General features: G+C 52.8%; 2 protein-coding genes across 2 annotated transcripts in view; one reads left to right on the top strand and one right to left on the bottom strand.

The window, feature by feature from the left end:
• Positions 1 to 7,160: 7,160 nt before the first annotated feature.
• LOC119103385 (heat shock protein 70 B2) lies at positions 7,161 to 9,673 on the top strand. Its single transcript, XM_037226905.1, has one exon. It carries the CDS (start codon positions 7,264 to 7,266, stop codon positions 9,139 to 9,141), a length of 1,878 nt encoding a protein of 625 aa, XP_037082800.1. The 5' UTR covers positions 7,161 to 7,263; the 3' UTR covers positions 9,142 to 9,673.
• A 1,402-nt stretch (positions 9,674 to 11,075) lies between these two features.
• LOC119103119 (mucin-19) overlaps positions 11,076 to 21,449 on the bottom strand; it is a 58,155-nt gene continuing 47,781 nt past the window's right edge. Inside the window, exons 12-19 of the mRNA XM_037226571.1 lie at positions 21,174 to 21,257; positions 20,831 to 20,934; positions 17,326 to 17,551; positions 16,024 to 16,153; positions 14,721 to 14,883; positions 14,177 to 14,321; positions 13,312 to 13,510; positions 11,076 to 12,419 (exon numbers count right to left, since the gene is read on the bottom strand). Coding sequence (XP_037082466.1) covers positions 12,288 to 12,419; positions 13,312 to 13,510; positions 14,177 to 14,321; positions 14,721 to 14,883; positions 16,024 to 16,153; positions 17,326 to 17,551; positions 20,831 to 20,934; positions 21,174 to 21,257 — 1,183 coding nt within the window. The 3' untranslated portion in view covers positions 11,076 to 12,287. The remainder of the gene's footprint in view (positions 12,420 to 13,311; positions 13,511 to 14,176; positions 14,322 to 14,720; positions 14,884 to 16,023; positions 16,154 to 17,325; positions 17,552 to 20,830; positions 20,935 to 21,173; positions 21,258 to 21,449) is intronic.

Below are 21,449 nucleotides of genomic sequence, written 5' to 3'. Positions count from 1 at the left end.
CATGCCGCCACTACAAATGTGTGCGCCACTATCGAAATCTGACGTCTACCGTAGATCAAGGTCGTGTAAAAAGAAGCGAGAAAAGACAGCAAATACTTTGAGAGTTGAGGGGAGAACGTAATAACACAGAAATTTGATGAAATCACACGGTCTCTACGGTTTCTACATTTTTTGTTCAGAAGCAGGGATGAAAGGGCTTCTTTCTCTTACTTCTAAAGGCCTTCTTATAGAATGATCATGCCTGCATCTTGAATAAAATGTGAGGTCGCAGAACCCACATCGTTTTTAGACGCGTACACCGGCATGCAGACATGTGCCTGGTGCCGGAAACAAGATTCCAGGATCCCACAAATGTGTCTGTCGATGGGGTAATGAATCCACTGTTGGGATCCTCATGCATTTATGCCGGCAGGTGTTAATGGTACCCTGGGTTTTGCAAACGTTCAAGCCAGTATTTCACTGCGGCCCGGTGTGGCCCGTCAGTTGGAATTACCAACGGAATGGAGCGAGCGGCCTGATACCTTTCTACAGTGCAGTGGCCAGTCCAGCCAACATTCCCACATGGGTACCACATTTGCTAAACGTGGGGCAACTGGGTTAATGTTGGCATGGGCTACGGGTGGACTTTAAACTGGCTTCCAGCTGGCTTCCACATCATATCATATTTTCGCATGCACCAGAAAGTATTAATAAGTCACACACTCAAAAAGCCCAGGAAAATGACACATACGACGTCGGAGGCACGTAAAATTACGTTCGATAACTGCGGGTAAAAATTCATCGGCTCATATCTCACTGCCATTCTAACGCTAAGGCACCAATGACAATAGGGACGAAACCTGAGCGATCATGGACGCCGCAGGAGGCGAACAAACAGGCTCCTGCCAACCAGTATAAGGTCTTTAGAGCAAGTAAAAAGAGCCCAAGACCAGTGCGGTGTGTCCCTAAACGATCGGTAGTGCCCCGCCAGGCTGAGATATAAGGCCCCGGCCGGAGCACATGGCCCTCTGAGCAAAGGGGAATTGCCCAAGACCATTAATTAATACCCCTGTGCGATCAAGAGCACCCGGGCAGGTTAACAGCAAGAGCCTTGACAGGAGTGAAGAGTCCTCGGAAAATGGAGTCAAAGGGAAAGAGCCCTAAATTAAAATGAAGAGCCCCTGAGCATCGAGTGTCTCGGTGCCTCATCATATGTCCGCTCCAGCAACAGCACACGGTCCACCGAGCAAGTGGAAAGAACCCGATGCTAATATGATGGGCCATGGAGCAACTGAGCGTAACCTGGCATATGAAGCTCCGGAAAAGCCTTTCGGGAGAACAGGAAAAATCCGTGGAGAAAGACCTGATCGATCAAGACTGCTCAGGCATGGAAGCAGATACCGTCCCAACAGCAGCATTGGGCCCTACGAGAAAATGAAAAGAGATCAATGGCAACGTGGAAGGGTCCTTAGCGATAAGATTGACCCGGCAAGTGGACATATAGGGCCCGGACAACAGCGTAATGTCTCTGGGCAGCGTAATGAGCCCCAAAATTTCCCCCAAGCAACACCTCCTCAATCAGCAAAAAATAAACCTTGTTTGTTTATGAACTCCTTACTTTTGCCAGCAACGGCTCTAGGCCGTCGGTAGGCCCAAAGACGTTCATTTGTGTTGTGTGTAATATATTTCAGAAAGCTGTGTCTGTTCGGCCGATTGTGAACCCCTCTAGAGCCTATAAGTCCCGTCGACATGGTTCATGGGGGGGGGGGGGGGGCATGGACCCGTGCCTTTTCCCTCCCCGTCTGCATCCGCCAGCGGCCCGCGCAGCTTAATAGATGGGGCCCGCCGAGGCCATAGGGCCATACATCCAACTAAGAAGTAACCAAAACACAGCATGGAGAGCCTCGCAATGATAGCGCGTGCTCGAGCAGGTAACAGATGGGAGCCCCGACAACGGTGCGGCCCAGTTCTCGCGCAGGTTATTATATAGGGCTCCCGTCAAGAGCGTAGGGACCTTCATTTAAATAGGAAGTCCCCAAGACCCAATGCAGAGGGCCCCCGAATGATCGAGTGTGTCCGAGCAGTTTGACAGACAGGGCCCCTAACAAGAGCGTAGGGCCCTTCATTCAAATAGGAAGCACTCAAGACCTAGTGGTGATGGCCCCCGAATGGTGGAATACACCCCAGCAGCTTATCAGAGGAGGCCCGACAAGAGCGTAAGGCCCTCCATTCAAATAAGAGGTATCCAAGCCCCGTGCAGAGGGCCTCCGAAAAGTGAAGTGTACCCGAGCAGATTATCAGACGGCCCCCGACAGGAGAGCAGGGCCCTAAATTCAAAGGAGGTGAACAGATGGGGCTCCCGACAAGAGCGTAGCGCCATCCATTCAAGTAGGAAGTCCCCAGGAAACAATGTGAAGGGCGCCCAAACAATTGAGTGTGCCCGAGGGGGCTAACATATGGGGTCGCCAACAAGAGCGCAGGGCCTTTCGTTCCATTATGAAATACCCACGACACGATGCAGAGGGCCCCCGAATAAACGAGTGTGCCAGAATACTTTAGCAGACAGGGCCCTCGTCAAGAGCGCATGGCCCTCCGTTCAAAAGAAGGTACCCAAGACTCGACGTAGAGGTACTCCAACAATCGAATGTGCCCGAGCAGCTTAGCAGAAAGGGCCGCGACGGGAGCGTAGAACCGCCATGGAAATAAGAAATGCCCAAAACTCAGTGGGGGGAGGGGGGGAGCCCCCGAAAGATGAAGTGTACCCAAGCAGGGTATCGGATAGCCTCATAGAGGTGAAGGACCCTAAATTCAAACAACAAGATCCAATGTGCAGGGCCTTCGAGCCATCCAGTTTGGCCGGAATGGTGAACAGAGGTGACCCCGGACAAGTGCGTAGGACCCCACTCAAATAGAACGCGCCCAAGACCCAATGGAGAGGGCTCCCGAACGATCGAATGTGCCCGAGCAGCTTATCAGATAGGCCCCCAACAAGAGCGAAGAACATGCAAATAAAATGTACCCAAGACCTCGAGTCGAGGGCGCCCAAGAAATCGTGTGTATCCGAGAAGGCTATCAGATGGCCTTGACAAGAACATAGAGCCCTACATTAAGATACCCAATTTGCAGGGCCCCAAACAATCCAGTGTCCCGGTACAGATTCATGACCGAATTTGGAGGGCCCCAACCGACCGAGTACGCATAAGCAAGTTAACAGATGAGCTCCGACAAGAGCGTAGAGCCTTAAGCAAGTAAGGTGGAATTGAAAGCGCCCTAGACCAATGCAGAAGACCCGTGAGCATATCGCGAGTGTGTCGGTAGGTGAAACGAGACCAACGTAAAGGGCCCCCGAGCAGCCGAGGAAAAACCCGACAGTTTAACATATGGGGCCCGTCTATAGCCCACAGAACCTTCCTGACGAATAAAAAGGATCCGTGGGAGGCCCCTGATTGACAGGAGCGCCCGGCACGTTAGCAGGAACGGCACAACAACAGTGCAGGGCCTTTCAAGCAAACGCAAAGAGGTCAAGGGCAATGTGGACCCTGCAGGGCCCTATATGATGTGACCCTGCAAGCTGGCATATAGGTCCCCCGGTAACAGGATAGGGCCCCTAAACAGCGTAATAAGGCTTAAAATGTCAAATTACCAAATTTTTGATGAAGATTTTTCCCTCATCTCGTTGGTCCTTTACTTTTGTTTGCAACTGTTCTTCGCGGTCTGGAAATTCAAGCATGTTCAATTTGGTTGCGTTTTGCGTTAAAAAAACTGCGTCTGTTTGGTCGACTATGGGCCCCTTCATAGCCTCATAGGCTGTAGGGCCCCTTCGGGGCCCAATGGGGGGGGGGGGGCATGGCCCCATGGCCACCTCCTCTGGATCTGCCCCTGTACTGTAGATGTTCGTCGGCGAAAATATTCGTAACCACTAATGTCTATACATGCTGCAATTATTCGTATCGCAGGCGTGTGTGAGTATGTGTTTTCTAGACTGCAAATGTTCGTACCGCTATTGCTCGTTGATGCTTGTGTACGAATCGCCACATTCCAACGCAAAAAGGTTACGCAACGTAAACGTTAATTCCATTTACTGAGTGTTCGTGGACCCAAATGTTATGTGCACACACAGACCGATAGGCAGATGCCTGCTGATGGCGTATTTGTTTAGACTTCGCCCTCGCCGAATCCTTGCCAGGCCGGCCAGCCTGCGGGCATGCATACAGGACGTGTTGGTAGAAATGCGAACTCTTTGGTGATTATAAATGACAATGCATCAACTCCAATTTCGTTTTGATATGTATAGCCTACGACAGATGCTTTGGAGGACAGGAAAGTAGCTTAACACGCGCCCGGGTGGGGGCCAAATCACCCCCCCCCCCTCGAAGGTTTTTCCGGAATGGCTTTCGACCGGCATGAAGTAGCCGCGCTAAATTGCGCGTACGGTAGGCAATTCAATAGCGGAAAGTCTAGCATACAAATTTAGATATACCTTGTAAGGTCGCTGATCTATGGCAAGTCAAAATCAGGTCATGTTTTCAGCGAAGGCAATTTCTAGGGAATCGCTCAATCTGATCCAACAACGGATGGTTAGAATAAACAATACACCTCTGAGATACATTTTAAGGCAACATAGCGATTGAATGAACAAATTACATTGACCTAAGGTCAGATATGAAGGTCAGACTAAGGCCAAAATCAACCTGATTTTTTATTCTAGGGCTTGCTGTGTGAGTTGCTTTCTAGTGCTCATTTTAGATGTATTGACCACAGGAACCGCATTATACATCGTTCATAGACTTCTTAAAGGTCAGGAAAGGTCACTGACCTAGAATGACCCAGGTCAACATTTCGTTTTTAGGAACATACTGCCTAGCGTAATATTTGTCGCTTACCCAAACGCAAAGCTCAAAACATTCTTGTATGATTTTGGTCACCATGAACCGCAAAAGATGAAACGAGGACACTGACCTTGGATAAGCATGTGACTTTTTGCTTAGAACAGTTATTGAGATTCCAGAAGCCCTTTGGAGACCAGCCTGGAATTTGACCTTGTTTGACCTTCTTTGGCCCGAAGGTTACAATCTAGGAACCTCGAGCTTTGACCTAAGTGAGTTCACGTGCAGGTTATCACACCCTGTAAATTTCGCGTGTCTGGTTCTCTTAGTTCCTGAAATCTCAGTGGGTTGTCAAATTGACCCCCCACCCGAGCAAAGGGCATCCAACCGGCCAACCGGGTGCCTGTTAAATTACATCAATTACGGGCATATGCACACCCCTTGAGTGCAATGACAAACTATTCAAGCTTACGTGTTTTGTTAGTCCGTTTTTCTGGCATTTTGGCACGGAAGCTTGTTTTCTCTTACAGCCTTAGAACATGACCGTCCGTGTGAACCCACGCAGCTTAAAATTTTAAAACCCGGTTTGGTCCAAATCCATCTTTGAAGGATTTTTATGAATGCCAATCCAATCCGTGTATAATTTCGCAATCCGCCGATTTATGTAATTCAAGAAACCGGAGGCTCTCTCCAACACACCCAGGTATTTAACTACGTGAGTTGGTTTTGGACCAATGAAAGCTCAGCAATCCTGATCGACAAGGTGAAGGATTTTGAATGGTTTAGTCTGGTGACTGTGGAGAAAGTATTGCAAAGGACCAGTACATGCTTGGGTGCCTGTTGGCTGCAATAACTAAGATGACGCTTTTGTCGAGTTTCCATGGGTTGATCTGCCTCGGCATAGACCACAACGAAGCGTATTTGAGGCCGATTCGGGAAAAAGTGACATTGGTAGCCTCTCCGTGCGCTACTGCCGTGGCTATGAACCAGACAGCATTGATGCCCGCCAGCGAAATGTAGCCGGTACGTTCACCTACGCCGCACAGTTGGTCTTACGTTTTCATCTGTTCTGGTTTCTGAGATCTGACAAAAACTATTACGAGTGCCTCAAAACTGGCGGATCGATTGTTCGCGCACGCTTGCGCGTGAGCATCTCCATATATTGACGCCCACTTTGACCCACGCGGACGGACAAGCTCTGTGCATCACACGTGGGTTACTAGGCGCACATGGGTGCAGGCTACACCTGTGTAAAACAGCTGGCCAATGTTTTTGCAACCTGTTAAGCAAAACAGAAAAGGTTAAAGATAGCTGCCGTCATATTTTCACTGGAGTGGTGCTAGCCGATGCCGTGTGCTTTTGCCCGCCTTTGGAGTATATACGCCGTGCGCTACCGATGCTCTCCGGTTACCTACCACAGAAAATGTGTTTTCTGACTGCGTTTAGCGTTTGTAGCCACCTCTAGACAAAGGAAACAAGGCAGATCGAAAGGTGTTATCTAGAAGTGAAATCAACGCTACAGCTGCATATTCGTGCGTCCGCAACGGACAAAAGCTGCGTGTGTAGCTATTCATTCATCAACCCAAGTCTTAAGGTTGCATGCTGTTAAAATAAACTTTGCGTGTTGCACTACACAAATCATTTCTCGCTGTTACTTTTGCTCTCGGGTGCATCATAAACTTTTTAAAAATAATTTTTTATATAAACCTATTTCAATTTTCAATGCGGTAGTCAACCTGAGCCGAAGAATGGCCACATTGGCGTGGAATACTTCGAGAAGGATTGAGAGGACGGGGGGGGGGGGGGGGGATCGACATCAACATGGAATTTAAGAGAAATTCACTACGTGCGGACTGGGCCTAACCTGTCAAAAGAGGTCCTGTCTTTTCGTGACGAGCGTGCGCCCTGATTATCGCGTCTGTCTATATCAAAACTGCATTGTGGCCTTGCCAAGAATGTGTCGCCGCATGCTAGCTGTGTTATGATCGCGCCACTCCAGGGGTAGTGATCTAGCAAGAGCTCATGCCACACAGATCAGTGCGGTATAAGGGATGACGAACGCGCCCCTGCCAACCCGTCGAACCATCCAGAAAGCAGACATTCGGCACCCAGCCGTACCTTCGGAAAGAGTCGCGGCGATCCCGGCCGCGCTGCTCTTGGCACGCCGTTTTGTAAAGCAAACGCGTTACTCAGCCGACCGAAATAGCCCGCGGCCCGTCGGCCATCGACGCATGACGTCACACGCCCCGCACACCGGCCAGTGGTGGCGCCGGAGCCAGCCAGTGACGTCACCTGAGAACCCGCTGGAAGCTTGGCGGGGTAGCGTAGAGACGTGCCGGTTATAAGCCGCCGCGGGCCGCCGACGGTGATCAGACACCGCTCCCGCCATCCGTGCAGGTCCGCTGCTGCCGTGGGGTGCTGTCCGCGTCTGGTGACCTGGAACTGTAGGGAGTCCGACATGGCAAAGTCGACGACGATCGGCATCGACCTGGGCACGACCTATTCCTGCGTGGGGGTGTTCCAGCACGGCAAGGTGGAGATCATCGCCAACGACCAGGGCAACAGGACCACGCCCAGCTATGTGGGCTTCACCGACACGGAGCGTCTGATCGGAGACGCGGCCAAAGGTCAGGTGGCCATGAACCCCAAGAACACAGTGTTCGACGCCAAGCGTTTGATCGGGCGCCGCTTCGACGATCCCAAGATCCAACAGGACATGAAGAACTGGCCGTTCGCAGTCCTCAACGACGGAGGCAAGCCCAAGATCCAGGTGGAATACAAGGGCGAGATGAAGCAGTTCACGCCGGAGGAGATCAGCTCGATGGTTCTGACCAAGATGAAGGAGACTGCTGAGGCCTATCTTGGCAAGAACATCAAGGACGCCGTCATCACGGTGCCTGCCTACTTCAACGACTCACAGCGCCAGGCGACAAAGGACGCCGGCATGATCGCCGGCCTCAACGTCGTGCGCATCATCAACGAGCCGACAGCTGCCGCTCTCGCCTACGGCCTGGACAAGAAGCTGAGTGGCGAAAAGAACGTGCTCATCTACGATCTGGGCGGCGGCACATTCGACGTCTCGATCCTGGCCATCGCTGACGGCTCCATGTTCGAGGTTCGTTCCACCGCCGGCGACACGCACCTCGGCGGCGAGGACTTTGACAACAAGCTGGTGCAGCACCTGGTCGAGGAGTTTAAGCGCAAGCACAAGAAGGACATGACGGGCAACGCGCGCGCCATCCGGCGGCTGCGCACTGCCTGCGAGCGTGCCAAGCGCACACTGTCGAGCAGCACCGAGGCCAACATCGAGATCGACGCTCTGTTCGAAGGCATCGACTTCTACACCAAGGTGACGCGCGCCCGCTTTGAGGAGCTCAACAGCGACTTGTTCCGCAGCACGCTGGAGCCGGTGGAGAAGGCGCTGCGCGACGCCAAGCTGGAGAAGGCCGCCATCCACGAGATCGTCATGGTCGGTGGCTCCACGCGCATCCCCAAGATCCAGAAGTTGCTGCAGGACTTCTTCAACGGCAAGACCTTGAACCTGAGCATCAACCCAGACGAGGCGGTGGCGTACGGCGCGGCAGTGCAGGCGGCCATCCTTGGCGGAGACACCAGCTCGGAGATCCAGGACGTGCTGCTTGTGGACGTGGCGCCGCTCTCGCTCGGCATCGAAACAGCCGGTGGCGTCATGACCAAGCTGATTGAGCGCAACAGCCGGATCCCCTGCAAGCAGCAGCAGACCTTCACCACGTACTCTGACAACCAGCCAGCGGTCAGCATCCAGGTGTACGAGGGCGAGCGTGCCATGACCAAGGACAACAACCTGCTCGGCAAGTTCGAGCTTACCGGCATCCCGCCGTCGCCCCGCGGTGTTCCCCAGATCGAGGTCACCTTCGACGTCGACTCCAACGGCATCCTGAACGTCAGCGCTGAGGACAAGTCGACCGGCCGCACCAATAAGATCACCATCACCAACGACAAGGGCCGCCTGAGCAAGGCGGAGATCGAGCGCATGCTGGCCGAGGCGGAGAAGTACCGCGAGGAAGACGACAAGCAGCGCGAGCGCGTAGCAGCGCGCAACCAGCTGGAGAGCTACGCATTCTCTGCGCGCCAGGCGGTGGAGGAGGCGGGCGCCAAGGTGTCCGAGTCGGACCGGCAGCTCGTCAAGGACGCCGTGGCCGCCACGCTCAAGTGGCTCGACGAGAACTCGCTGGCCGAGAAGGACGAGTTCGAGCACCAGTACAAGGAGCTGCAGGATAAGTGTCGGCCGATCATGACCAAGATGGCGCAGGGTGGCGGCCAGCCGCAGGGCCCCACTGTCGAGGAAACCGACTGAGGCCAGCCGCAGGCCCTGGTGTAACGAACTGGGGAAAGGCGCGCAGCGCGCACGGGCGGCTGACAATAACGGCATGTGGTGGCCTTCCAAAACAGGGATGCGTCTTAACCTGGCTAGATGCGTTGTCAACGTTGTTATGTTGAGTTGTTTGATGCTGCATGCCACAAACAGTAATTTACGCGTTATATTGTGGGCTCCTCTGTGAGCAGAAGTTACAAGGTTTTTGTAACCATGTCGTGTACGATTGTAGGCGTAAGAGATATTTGCGTCAGCATGTGGCAGCTTCTCGACGTGCGCTACGAGCTACTATAAATATGTTAATAAATCAGATCGGATCCTACGATGATACTGTGAAGTTCGTTGAAATTCGCCCAGCTCGTTCCGTTCCTGGCAATCGCCATCCTAGAACTGTCGCTTCAAAACATACAGAGACTTCTGGAGTACTGCTTTAACAACCACATCCGTTTTGGACACAGATTATTCAAACAAACTCAAGAAATGGCCATGAGGAGAGGACTGACATATATATATATATATATATATATATATATATATATATATTATATACATAAATCGTGTGGTAGGTATGCGTATATAATGCATGAGTTACGAGTGCATATGGATGCAGCAGTAAATCCACCTTACTTTTCAATTACAGATGTCAATGCTGTCGGTAAGACACAGAATTGCAGACAGATCATCCGTCAAGATGAAAGCCTGGCGCTGGCCACCCTCAAGTGCACATTAAAATAGTGATGAGCGTGTTTTGGGATTTGTTCGTACATCGTTGCTTCTAGATATTATATGACTTGCTTTCATAGCCTGTTTTAACGCATTGAAAGTGTGCCAAATCGATCGAACGGAGTTTCGTTATGCCATTCATAAGAAACATTTGGCCCTCAGACCTGTTCTCCCCGAGTGTCTGGCTTACCCAGACTTAACACAAGAAGTGTTTGGATATTTATGAGGGTTGCTGTGGCCATGTGTGAATGCATGCATATGTGTATACTTGTATGTGTGCCTCGATAGGTTCTTTACATTAGTAAGGGTAACATAATAAGTTTAGATTACAATGTAAGCTTTCTAGGTGGTATAAGCCTCTCGAAAGCGTGTGAAATTGAAAGGATAAATATTGCATTAATGAGATATCCTCGCGTCACAAACAATATCTTGGCGATATGCGATCGTATGTATGTCAACATTTCCGCGTGCGATTTGACACATATTAGTGGGTAATGTTCTGCGCAGGTGAAAGATGCCTACGACGCGTTCCTCATGCTAGTATCTTGTCATAAAACACGTGATAATTTTGTTCGCGCCCTTTGCTTCTAAAACGGAAGTTTGTTTACGGAAGTCAACAATAGCATGTACTGGTAAAGTGACGATCGCTAAACAGATCTTTTAGTTTTCCAACGGTTTTCGTTATATGAGCATATTTTGCCCGCTCTTTACTTATTGGTGCAGACGTGGGAAGCCGATCTTTGTGAAGCCCTGGCCGTTGTCACTGGTCTGCCGTGTGATGCTACAGTGTGGGTCGCCCCGGCGTGACACTTCACACGGATCCCGCTGCAGCATGTAACTGACACGCAGGTCAGAAAACTGCCAACAGTCCGAACTGTCGACAGTGCATTCCATACCGACACTGAAAAAGCCATTAATACTGCTATTGTATTCTTGTCTCACGCATGCTAGGTCTCATCTAGCGATATATCTACATAATGTCGAATGTATTGATACAATGATTGACCATACACTTCCGTTTCTAGCCCTCCAAATACGCAGTCGGTGAGTTGAAACAAGTTCTTGTGTGCGGGTAACAGACGCGTACAGTTGCAAAGAACACAGACTGCTGCGAAGGTCTTGAACGCACAAAAAAGAAAAAAGCCCTATTCGCCCTCCCCCCCCCCGCCCCCCCCCCCCCCCCCCCCCCCCCCCCAGCTCGGCTGCCACAAGCTAGAACAACAGGCCAACTACGGTGGTAACTGCGCTAACTCCAACTCGGGCAGTATCACGAAAATTGGCACTCTACCTTCATAAGTTCAGTGACCTGAACTGCACGCGACCTTGGCACAGCTGCGCCCTAGTGTTCCACGAGAAGTGTGCGGCAATGTCTCACTATCTGTCTGCCCTGTCTCCTTACAACACTCAGCCGCAGAGTGCGAGCCTGCTCCGCGTTACACGAGCGGTCAGGCTCGCACGCCCCGTAGCTGCGCACCCGGTCACTCCGGTCGCTCGCACACCCCGAAGTCCCGCACCCGGTCACTCCGGTCCCCTGCACTCCCCGGTCCTTCACACTCCGCCACTCTGGTCGCTCGCACTCCCCAGTCCCTCGCACCCCGATACTCCGGTCGCTCGCACTCCCCGGCCCCTCGCACCCCGTCACTCCGGTCGCTCGCACTCCCCAGTCCCTCGCACCCCGTCACTCCGGTCGCTCGCACTCCCCGGTCCCTCGCACCCCGATACTCCGGTCCCTCGCACCCCGTCACTCCGGTCCCTCGCACCCCGTCACTCGGACGCTTGCACACCTGTAGTCCGGCTACGGGTGCTACCACTTGGCACTGAACCAAGTGCAGGTGTGGAAGTTTCCCGATACCCAGACGCGTAATCAACCTCGCGCCCTGCTATCCGCCCCGTAGCCTGCACCCCAGGTAAAGCACGCGCTCACCCTGCTACCAAAAGTTAAGACAAAGAGTAACGTCAACCAGTCAGCAGTATGCGGCCGCAGTCAGTCGAAGGCCCATGGATCGACACCCCAACCACACTGCCACCCACCCAAGCGATAAACAATCCCGCATCATCTGACGCACATCACACCGGCGCCGAAGACAGTGCCACAATCAACAAACACACACGTCTCCGTGCCCAATAAATGCGCGCCCCTCGAGCCGCCGGCGGGGCCCGCGCGTGCCGGAGCTGCCACCATGTGCCGACAGGTGTGCGTCGGCCCGGCAGCCGGCTCCGGTGCCCAGGGCAGCTAGGAGCCAGGGGCGGGAGCGGCAGCTGGGCTCGAGCGGCGGGAGCGAGAGAGATAATGCGCTGACAGCGGTGGGCCTGACAGACTCCGGGCCCACTCCGGAGACGCCTCAGCAGACAGCTGGGTCAGCTCGCGGTCGACGCAGACCAGTTCAGGACCGGCTGACGCCGACTCAGGACCGGCTGACGCCCGTCGCCCCCGTCCAGGGATACTTGTCGGGGCAAGGCTGACACGTGGTCATATAGCGTACCCCCGACTTGTGCCACAGGTTGCACTTTTTGGCCTTGGTGCAGCGCTGGCGCTCCTGGAATGAGACGATGGACAGCTGAATATTCGCGTCCAACACCAACACCACCCATCCTAGAAACATTCACTCTTCGTGACACCCAAAACAAACTGCGGCGTCTGGAAACAGCTACCTTCTGAACGTACGGAAACCATGCATGCTTTGGAGCCGTCAGAACAAGGTTGGCACAACCACGACACATTTTAGATGGTGCCATCTGAAATCATACGCAAGTAGACATGGCTGGACACCATGTGTTTAATAAGGCAGTATAATGCCAACACACGAAAATCCAGCAATAAGGGAACATTTTAGCAGGCCAGCAGAATGACAACTTATCTGTGCGGAGAAACAAGCTGTTAACCAACGGTATCGCCACTCCCAAACCAGGAACGCCGCGGAATACAAGCCAACATGAACCCACGCAGAATGTCACGGAACCTTGAGGGTGTGTTCTTAAAAATGACTTGCTACGACGCATCTAAGTTATTCAAGATGTGTCAAAATAACAAAAGCAAAAGCACAGTTTATATGCTGTCAGCTTGCTCATTGTAGAAGAGCAATACCTTACCTATCTTAGCCTGTTTTCCGTGGTGGCAAAAAAAAACGGGCATCTTTGACCTGAGGTATGCTGCTCGCTGGTATCACATATGTGCATATATATATATATATATATATATATATATATATATATATATATATATATATGCATATGGATCTATATATCCATATATTCACACACACACACAAATGCATATATATATATATATATATATATATATATATATATATATAGTCATTGGTAGGCAAGTAGTTACAAATAATGTCAGGCGTGACAAGATCATCACAATAGAACAGCACCCTAGCAGCCTGCGCCGCACTCTCGTTCCCGCTCCCCCCCAAACCGTACCGGGTAGTCGCAGCCGAACGGCTTGAAGCTGTTGACGGTGCTAAGCGGCTGCGGATCGCGGACCCACTGAATAGCCTGCCAGTTAGTGACCAGCCACACGTCCTCCATCTTGCTGATGGTGTCGAGGAAGGCCATGAAACCCTCGCGGTGGTGCTCGGTCGTCATCCAGGCGGCGTGGAAGTACAGCGGGAACACGGCCCTGCGGCGCCGGCCGGCCGGTGTCAGCGGTGCACCCCGGCGCGTGTGCTGCCAGCATTACAGCCGCGCCGGTGCCGCGAGCACCACAGCCGCGCTGGTGCCACGAGCACCACAGCTCGCACTGGTGCCGCGAGCACCACAACCGCGCCGGTGCTGCCAGCACCACAGCCGCGCTGGTGCCGCCAACACCATAGCCGCGCTGGTACCGCCAGCACCACAGCCGCGCTGGTGCCACGAGCGCCACAGCCGCACTGGTGCCGCCAACACCACAGCCGCGCTGGTGCCATTAGCACCACAACGGCGCTGGTGTCGCGAGCACCATAGCCGCGCTGGGGCCGCCAGCACCACAGTCGCGCTGTCTCCAGCCCCATCACCTGCTTTAGTGTGGGAAGAAGACAGGCTCTTGTCTTTGATTAATATGTTACTGGTGCAATCATTTCCATAAGATGATTCAGATCAGGATTGTGACAAATTAGTGGTTTCGAGATGCCTGGATGATGGCTTTTCAGCAGATCTAGATAGAACCAAACGGGGGTCTCGGTTGTGCAGCGCGGCTCCTTGCGCTGCGTGCGAAATTCCAGCCTTTCGCTGTTGCGCATCACGTCCTCCCTTGCCTTCTAATCCCGTAGCATTGGTTCCTGAGAGCTCCCTCGACATTCCCAGTCACCTGTTACTGGTGTAGTGACGCTCAAAGTTCTTGATCATCATCTTGTAGACGCCCTCAGCCGTGTCTGGAGCTGTGCAGGCGTCCACCATTGAGCAGCGGCCGCCACTCAGGTCCTGCCACATCACCATCGGCACCTCCCACACTCCTGTAAGGTCAGGTGAGATCGCCGTGAAGCAGCGGGCGCCACCCGGGCCCTGCCCCATCACAATCGGCACCACATTCCATGTACAGCATGATCTTGACCCTGGCATGGCCCACCAGCCTTCAACAGAGCTGCCGTTGTGACACCTGTGACGACTTCGTACCTTAGTTCCTGGCTACCTGGTTGCCGCGTGGCAGACTTCTCTAAATGAAATGCCTGGTTGAAGTGGGAAAGACATCGGTCGAATCCTCGAACAGTTACATATATATGTACCACAACGTTGAACGTTTTCGTCGTAGATGTCTGAATACCGTACCTTCGTCGCAGGAGCATTAATGCCTCATGATCATGCCTTTACGAAATACTGGCTTGTCCGGCAGTGATGAGCCGCACCGCTCTGACCTGGATAGGCCTTGTTGGGGCAGGGCGGGATCATGCAGTCGTGGTGGATCTGGTAGTCCAGCGTGTACGGCCAGCTCGGCGGGTTGTTCTCGTACACCGGCATTGACGAGTCGTACGTGAAGTTGTTGTTGTACAACATCTTGAACATCCGGTTGCCGCCAATCTGAAAGCATTCGGCCGTTGCATAGGATCGCATATGTTGTGATCAGCGATACTGTTGCACACCAGCCGTGACGTCATATATGAGCAGCTGACACCCGCAGTGGGCAGTTGCCGCATCCTGTCTTCTATGGGAGTTTTCCAGTGGTCGGTTGAGCTAGGAACGTCTGGGAGTTAGAATACTGCTTTCCGTGTTTCAAATATAACTTCTGAACCGTACTGGGTGCCATGAAAAAAAAAACCTGAGCAGAGTTGGTCAAAACACCCGTCTGTGTGGTGCTTTCTCGTGAAAGGATTCATACACCCTTAAAAGAGCATCCAGGGGACTTTTGACGAAAAAGAAATCAAAGACCCTGCGCAGGGGTATCAAATCGTCGTCCGCATGGTGTTCTTTAGATTGGTTTCCTATGCTCTTTGAGAAGCACCAAGGGGTTCTTTTACGCAGAGGTAGTCTGAATAGTCCCAACTCGCTCTTGACAGGTGTGGCCTGTGCCCAGTGGCAGCGGCCGCGGTAAATATCAGTTGACGTTAGAGGGTAGGGCGGACCGTGCCGACCAGCGCGACACGTTAAACTTTTGCCACCAAATTCTGCCGTTGCCCTGGACTTGCGCGATCGGATGGTACGGGCTTAAGGCTCACTACAAGCACTGCTTAGCGCGAGCTCTAATCTTAGAAATCCATCCATTCAAAAGGTTTGGATTAAATCTTTAGGAAATAGACCCCGTGCAGAGTCGACCAAGTCGCCTCTGTGTATGATGCTTTTACGGAGTATCATCACACATCTTCGAGGCATCAAAGAGTCTTGTGACACTATGGTGGGTGTCCATTTCACCTCGTAACGACACAACATATGTCACTGTCATGACCGGATAAGGCTGGCCGCTCCTGGCGAAAAACCTGCCAGTGAGCTGACGCCGGAGGGCTCGCCGAGCGGTGCTGCGTGCCAACTCACCGAAAGGAAGGGAGCGCTGCGTGCCAACTCACCGAGAGGAGAGGAGCGCTGTGTACCAACTCACCGAGAGGAAGGGAGTGCTATTTACCAACTCACCGAGAAGAAAAGGCGCTGTGTACCGAACCACCGAGAGGAAGGGGGCGCTGTGTGCCAACTCACCGAGAGGAAAGGGGATGCTGTGTACTAACTCACCGAGAGGAAGGGGGCGCGCATGCCCCTAATGTCCTCCAGCCGGACGCCGCCGTACGCGGCCATGATCTCTCGCTGTCCGGCGATCTCGTCCTCCCACTTGGACGTCGAAAACTGCTCCCCGAAACTGTGACTGGAAGCCGGCCACGTCCACGTCAGAGGCTGCACCTCAAAGATCAGTGATGGCGCGCTGGGTCCATGCCTTTTGAAGACTGCTTGCGTCTTGTGCCCAAGGATGTTTTTGCTATTCTAACAAAGCCTACCGTTGGAAAAACAAGAAAGTCACCCGGCGGACTTCCGTACTATTTCGCTTTCTATACTTCCACCTTAGAATGCAAAATTGTTCAAAATGATATAAGTACCCCGGTGAATTTGAATGTTACATGCATTACTTTAATGGATTAGACAGCTTGGCAGACACCACTTTCTTCAATCTATTCTAGGTGGTAACTGGTATCTATACCACAAATACCGCAAACGCAGGCCGTTAGTGGTATTTGTGAAAAGCGGACTACATGGCATATATTAAACAACAAAAACGTCTGCATGCAAGAGGACAAGCAACAGATAGAGAACAAACCTGAGCCACGATAAAACATTCACATGCGTCAAGCTAGCAAGCATCAATGGCGTCGTTTACTAAAGAGCTTAATGACACTATGTTGTCTAGCAGCATGCTGATTCGATCTCAGCCATAGCACTTGATTTAATATTCGATGGTGTTTTCCTGTCATACGCTGCTCACCTTGCACAAGCATGTTAGAGCTCGGCGATCCGACACGGTGAGCCATATTTGGCACAGGTTCCCTGTGATGTCCCTCAGAGTGCAAGCTGCTCAAGCCGCCGACAAATTTAACTTTATGAATTTCTCGCGCAGGCGAGATCCCAAGAGTCCACTCAGTCTGATCATCTTTCTCACACATTGCCTTCCGTTTCATACACTGTTTTGTTGGATAAGTTATACAGACCTGACTGCTTTCCAACCGGCTCTGCATCCCTGTCGACGTAATTGTTTTTAATTCCACCAACGTTCCACCCCAAGGACTGCATTAAATCCACGACATCAAAGACCCCTGCTAGACCTATGCTCTTGAATTTGCGTGGTCGCGCGTGTGTGTGGTCGTTATTCCCAGTAAGTAATTTCTCCGCCGATCACGAGGTCACCTGACCCGCTCCTCTCTGCATCAGAGGCAGCCCGGGCCAGCCGCACGGCGCAGCAACCAGGTCTTTTCACCTGGTCCAGGCCTGGTCACCACCCTCACCGTGGCGGTGAGCGGTGAGCGGTGAGCAAACGCGGCCGCTCACCTGATGGAGTGTGAGGCGATTTCGTGGCCGTCAGCGTACAGGTTCTGCACCTGCTTGTAGTCGGTCCACTCGTGCGACACATAGAACGTGGCCGATATGGGGCAGCCGTTGGGGTTCTTACGGCCCGTCTCGAACATCTCGGCGTACAGCTCGCGGTTGATGTCGTTGATGGAATCGTCGAAGGTTAGCAGCACAAGCTGGGGGGTGGCCTTGGCCTCGATGGCGCCTGGGCGAGGTCACGCAAAGGTCAGCGCAGCGAGCCGACAGAGCCAGGCGGGCGGGCAGGGTCAGGGACGGAGGTCACGAGGTCGGGCCCAAGCAGATCAGCCGGCAGCGGAGACGCTCATTGAGTGTATCCGGAAATGGGACAGAAAGGGGTAGAAACGGTGAGTAGTCAGACATTTCGGCGGATGGGCACCGGAGACGACGTGAGACTTGTGTTAACCGAAGCAACACGTGCAACACATGCCGTGGCTTGAGTGGAGCTCAATCCAGGCAGCACTGTGAAAGCGAGGAATGCAGAAAATCAAGTGGAAGCTCATCCGAAAATTGCACAAAGTGAGTACGCAAACCAATATGCGTTAGAAGAAATCTTGCTACTGAATGGACAGGCTAGTAATATATTGAAATATCCTAAAAGGAGTATTCTGACGCCTGGTCGCAAGATACTCTTCGTCCTTCCGGAGTTTTTCACCTTTGCCCGACGAGGGAGGACTCAGAGGCAGCCAATATATCGGAATCTAAGCAAGCTATAGCTATGGAGAAAATCGCCATAGAAAATTTCTGCATGAGACGGATGTGACTAAGCTATGGTGGGCGCGATTTTTGACAGGTCAGATCAGGTCAAAGTGATCAGAGTGGCATAGACCCCGCCCATCATCTTACGAACTAATCACGCTACGACAATGCGGAGCACGACGTTGGATAGCTCTTAGCAAGCCCGATCAGATAGCTTCTGGTGCACATGGTCACATGAAACCTGCGGCAGGTCATATCAGGTCGAGGGTGGCCCAGTAGATTTGTGGCTAAGCTGCGCATCTGGTAAACGAGAGGTATGGGGTTCAACCCCCGGCGGTGCCCGGCCTTCCTGCCAGGGTAAGAGGCAGGCGACGCTACCAAGCCCCAACAGCTCAGTGCACGTAAAGAGCAAACAACACACACACACACACACACACACACACACACACACACACACACACACACACACACACACACACACACACACACACACACACACACACACACACACACACACACACACACACACACACACACACACACACACACACACACACACACACACACACACACACACACACACACACACACACACACACACACACACACACACACACACACACACACACACACACACACACACACACACACACACGTCAGGTTAAAGGGGCGAATGTGATTGCCGCATTGATCCGCCCGGGTATATCAAGAACTAAACAAGACGCTTAAATTGGGAAAATAGGAACAGGTAGGCTTTCCAAAATTTTTAGATGTGACATTAGGGATGAAATGTATGACCTTCAAAAGATCAAATTGGTCACAAATATCCACGTTTGGTCCAGCTGATACTGGGTGACGTAATTTTGAGGAGAAAAAAATCAACGCTGTAGTATTGAACTTCGGAGTGATGCAGGGGTGAGTGATTGGGGCTTTACGACGCACTTAGCTGGTAAGGCATTATGGCATCGCCTGCCTCCCACCGGGGCAGGAAAGGCGGGACCGCGGGGAATCGAACCCCGCACCTCTGGTTTTCCGCGCAGTGTTTAACCCAGACGCATTAGCCACTGAACTATCGGCGCCCTAGAGTGATAAAGGAAGAGATAGAAAAATCTGTCTTGAGAAAACCTCTTTGCAGAATCAGTGAGCACTATGCCTAGTGAGTTCAGCCTACGATCGCACCCCAGGCTGCGTGTGAAGTAGACCTCCAACAGCGGATATTTGACCATATAATCGAACATGCTTCAGGAGCGCTCCAGGATAACAGCGTCGGCCCAACGCAATGAAGAAGTCACGAAGAAGGCAACACAGGCGTGCTGCAAACGCAGTTGAGGACCCAATGCTGCAGCGAGAAAACGAAAGACGACTGCGGCGGACGAAGTGGATGAGTGAAGTGGAAAGACGACTGAAGAAATGACATTGTCCATCGTCCTCCAGCGAATGGTCTTCATCAGGACTTTCCAAATGCCGTCGATGCCAAACATCCTCAGGTTTTCCCAAACACTTGCCTGCCTTAGTCGCATTTGCATTCTCCCGGCTTACTTAGTTGAGAGTAGCCTCACCCGGCTTACTTAGTTGGGAGAAGCCTTGTAAATGCCAATTCTCAGCATAAGGTTCCCTTATTCCCTTACGCTCAGCGACCAGTTCGTTACCGTAGGTTGCAGGCAGAAAATGGCGGCGTGGAAGTCACGTGCTATCCGCATGCAGAGTCGGCTGCTCATAAGCCGCTGCTTTACCAGCGCATGCCGAGCCAGGGCGGAGGCGCCGGCTACGTGCCAGCGGGCTGCGTGTTAGAACGCGAACGACATGCAGCACGAGGACGATAGACGGACGAACAGACTGCAAGCGGACGGACAGAGAGACGTCAGACGGACGGACAGAGAGCCGCTCGTGAGCGGAGCAACACCGGCTGCCGCGCTGAGTGGACAGCGGACAGTGGAGTCGCGCCACCGTCCGACCTGTCGCCAGAGAGGCGCAGAGAGGGAGAGAGATAGACCGAGATCGGTCGCAGCGGAGGGGCACAGATGCGCATGCAGCCGCGGCCTGCACTTACGAGACCGAGTGCGACGCCAGCTCATGACCGTCGGCGTAAAGGTTCTGCACGTGCGCGTAGTCGGTCCACTCGTGTGACACGTAGAATGTGGCCGATATTGGACAGCCGTTGGGGTTGGTGCGACCCTCCTCGAACATGGCCTTATACAGGCCCCTGTTCAGCTCGTTGACGGCGTCATCGAACGTGAGCAGAACCAACTGGGGCACCTCCTCAGGGTAAAGACCGCCTAAAATGGCACTGGTGTCAGCGGCGGGATGGTGGACAGGGGAAAGCTCACACGGCGCGCTATTGCTGGATCAGGGAGCTCAGTGGACAGTGCACACAATACGAGTGACGAATCAGCCGCAAGAGAGTGGCAAGCTTGCCATACGAAATACGAAGCCCATTGTGGGCATTACACACCCGAGGACCACATCAGTCCATCTACGGAACTTACTCGTATGCATCCCCTGCTCCTGCATCCAATGTACAATGCAATCTTCTAGACTAGCACGATCACAGTACTAGTGTTTCAACACGTTGTAGTTAGAACCGAATTGCAACTTTTCCCAAAATCAAACCCTGCCTGGGTGCCCTGCTTTTGTACCGTGAGGCGAATAAGAGCCCGTGACTGACCCGCCAGGGCACGTCGGCTTGGCAGGTCCCGGCCACAGCCGACCAGCGCCCCCCCCCCCCCCCCCCGCAGCAGCCGGCAGACAGCTACAGCGGACCACGTACCGGGGGTGGCGGTGCCGCCGCACGAGCAGTCGGGCAGCTTGCAGCGAGCGTCGCAGCGCTCGGCTGGCTGGTCGGGCTCCGGCTGTGGGTACACCGGCGCCGGCCTGCCGCACGGCGGCCTGTCACCGGGGAGCAGCGGGCTGGGAGCCGAATGTTACCGCGCATACATTTGACATTATCTTTGCGGGTGGCAGGGAAGAAGGGTGAATGCTACCACGAATATGCATGACTTGGTCTACGGAAGGAAGGCATGGGCGATCCTTGTTTGACATAAAGTAGCTACAGTCACCGCAAGGTTTTGAATGGTTGATTTGGTATTTATGGGGTAAGCCTATGAACGCACCTGCTGGCAGGATTTCCCCATACGTTGATTTTCTTCGGCTTGATACTAACGACTGAGTTTTGTGTCTTCTTCGGGAAGACGATGCTGGAAATGTGGAAGGAAACTAAAAAACAGCGATCGAAAATTGAACATAACACTCTCATCACAATGCTTTGTGACCGACAGGTAAACTTCAAAGATGGAGCAAAACTGAAGCATACATTTTCCCTCGAATAGAAAATACCATTGAAACACAACAAGTGACCTCGATGCAGATTGCCTGAGACAGTTGACAGC

Source organism: Pollicipes pollicipes, unplaced genomic scaffold (genome assembly GCF_011947565.3).
Source record: "Pollicipes pollicipes isolate AB1234 unplaced genomic scaffold, Ppol_2.1 Scaffold_5724;HRSCAF=6776_pilon_pilon_pilon, whole genome shotgun sequence".
NCBI classification, from domain to species: domain Eukaryota; kingdom Metazoa; phylum Arthropoda; class Thecostraca; order Pollicipedomorpha; family Pollicipedidae; genus Pollicipes; species Pollicipes pollicipes.
This window is presented reverse-complemented; position numbering and strand designations above follow the sequence as displayed.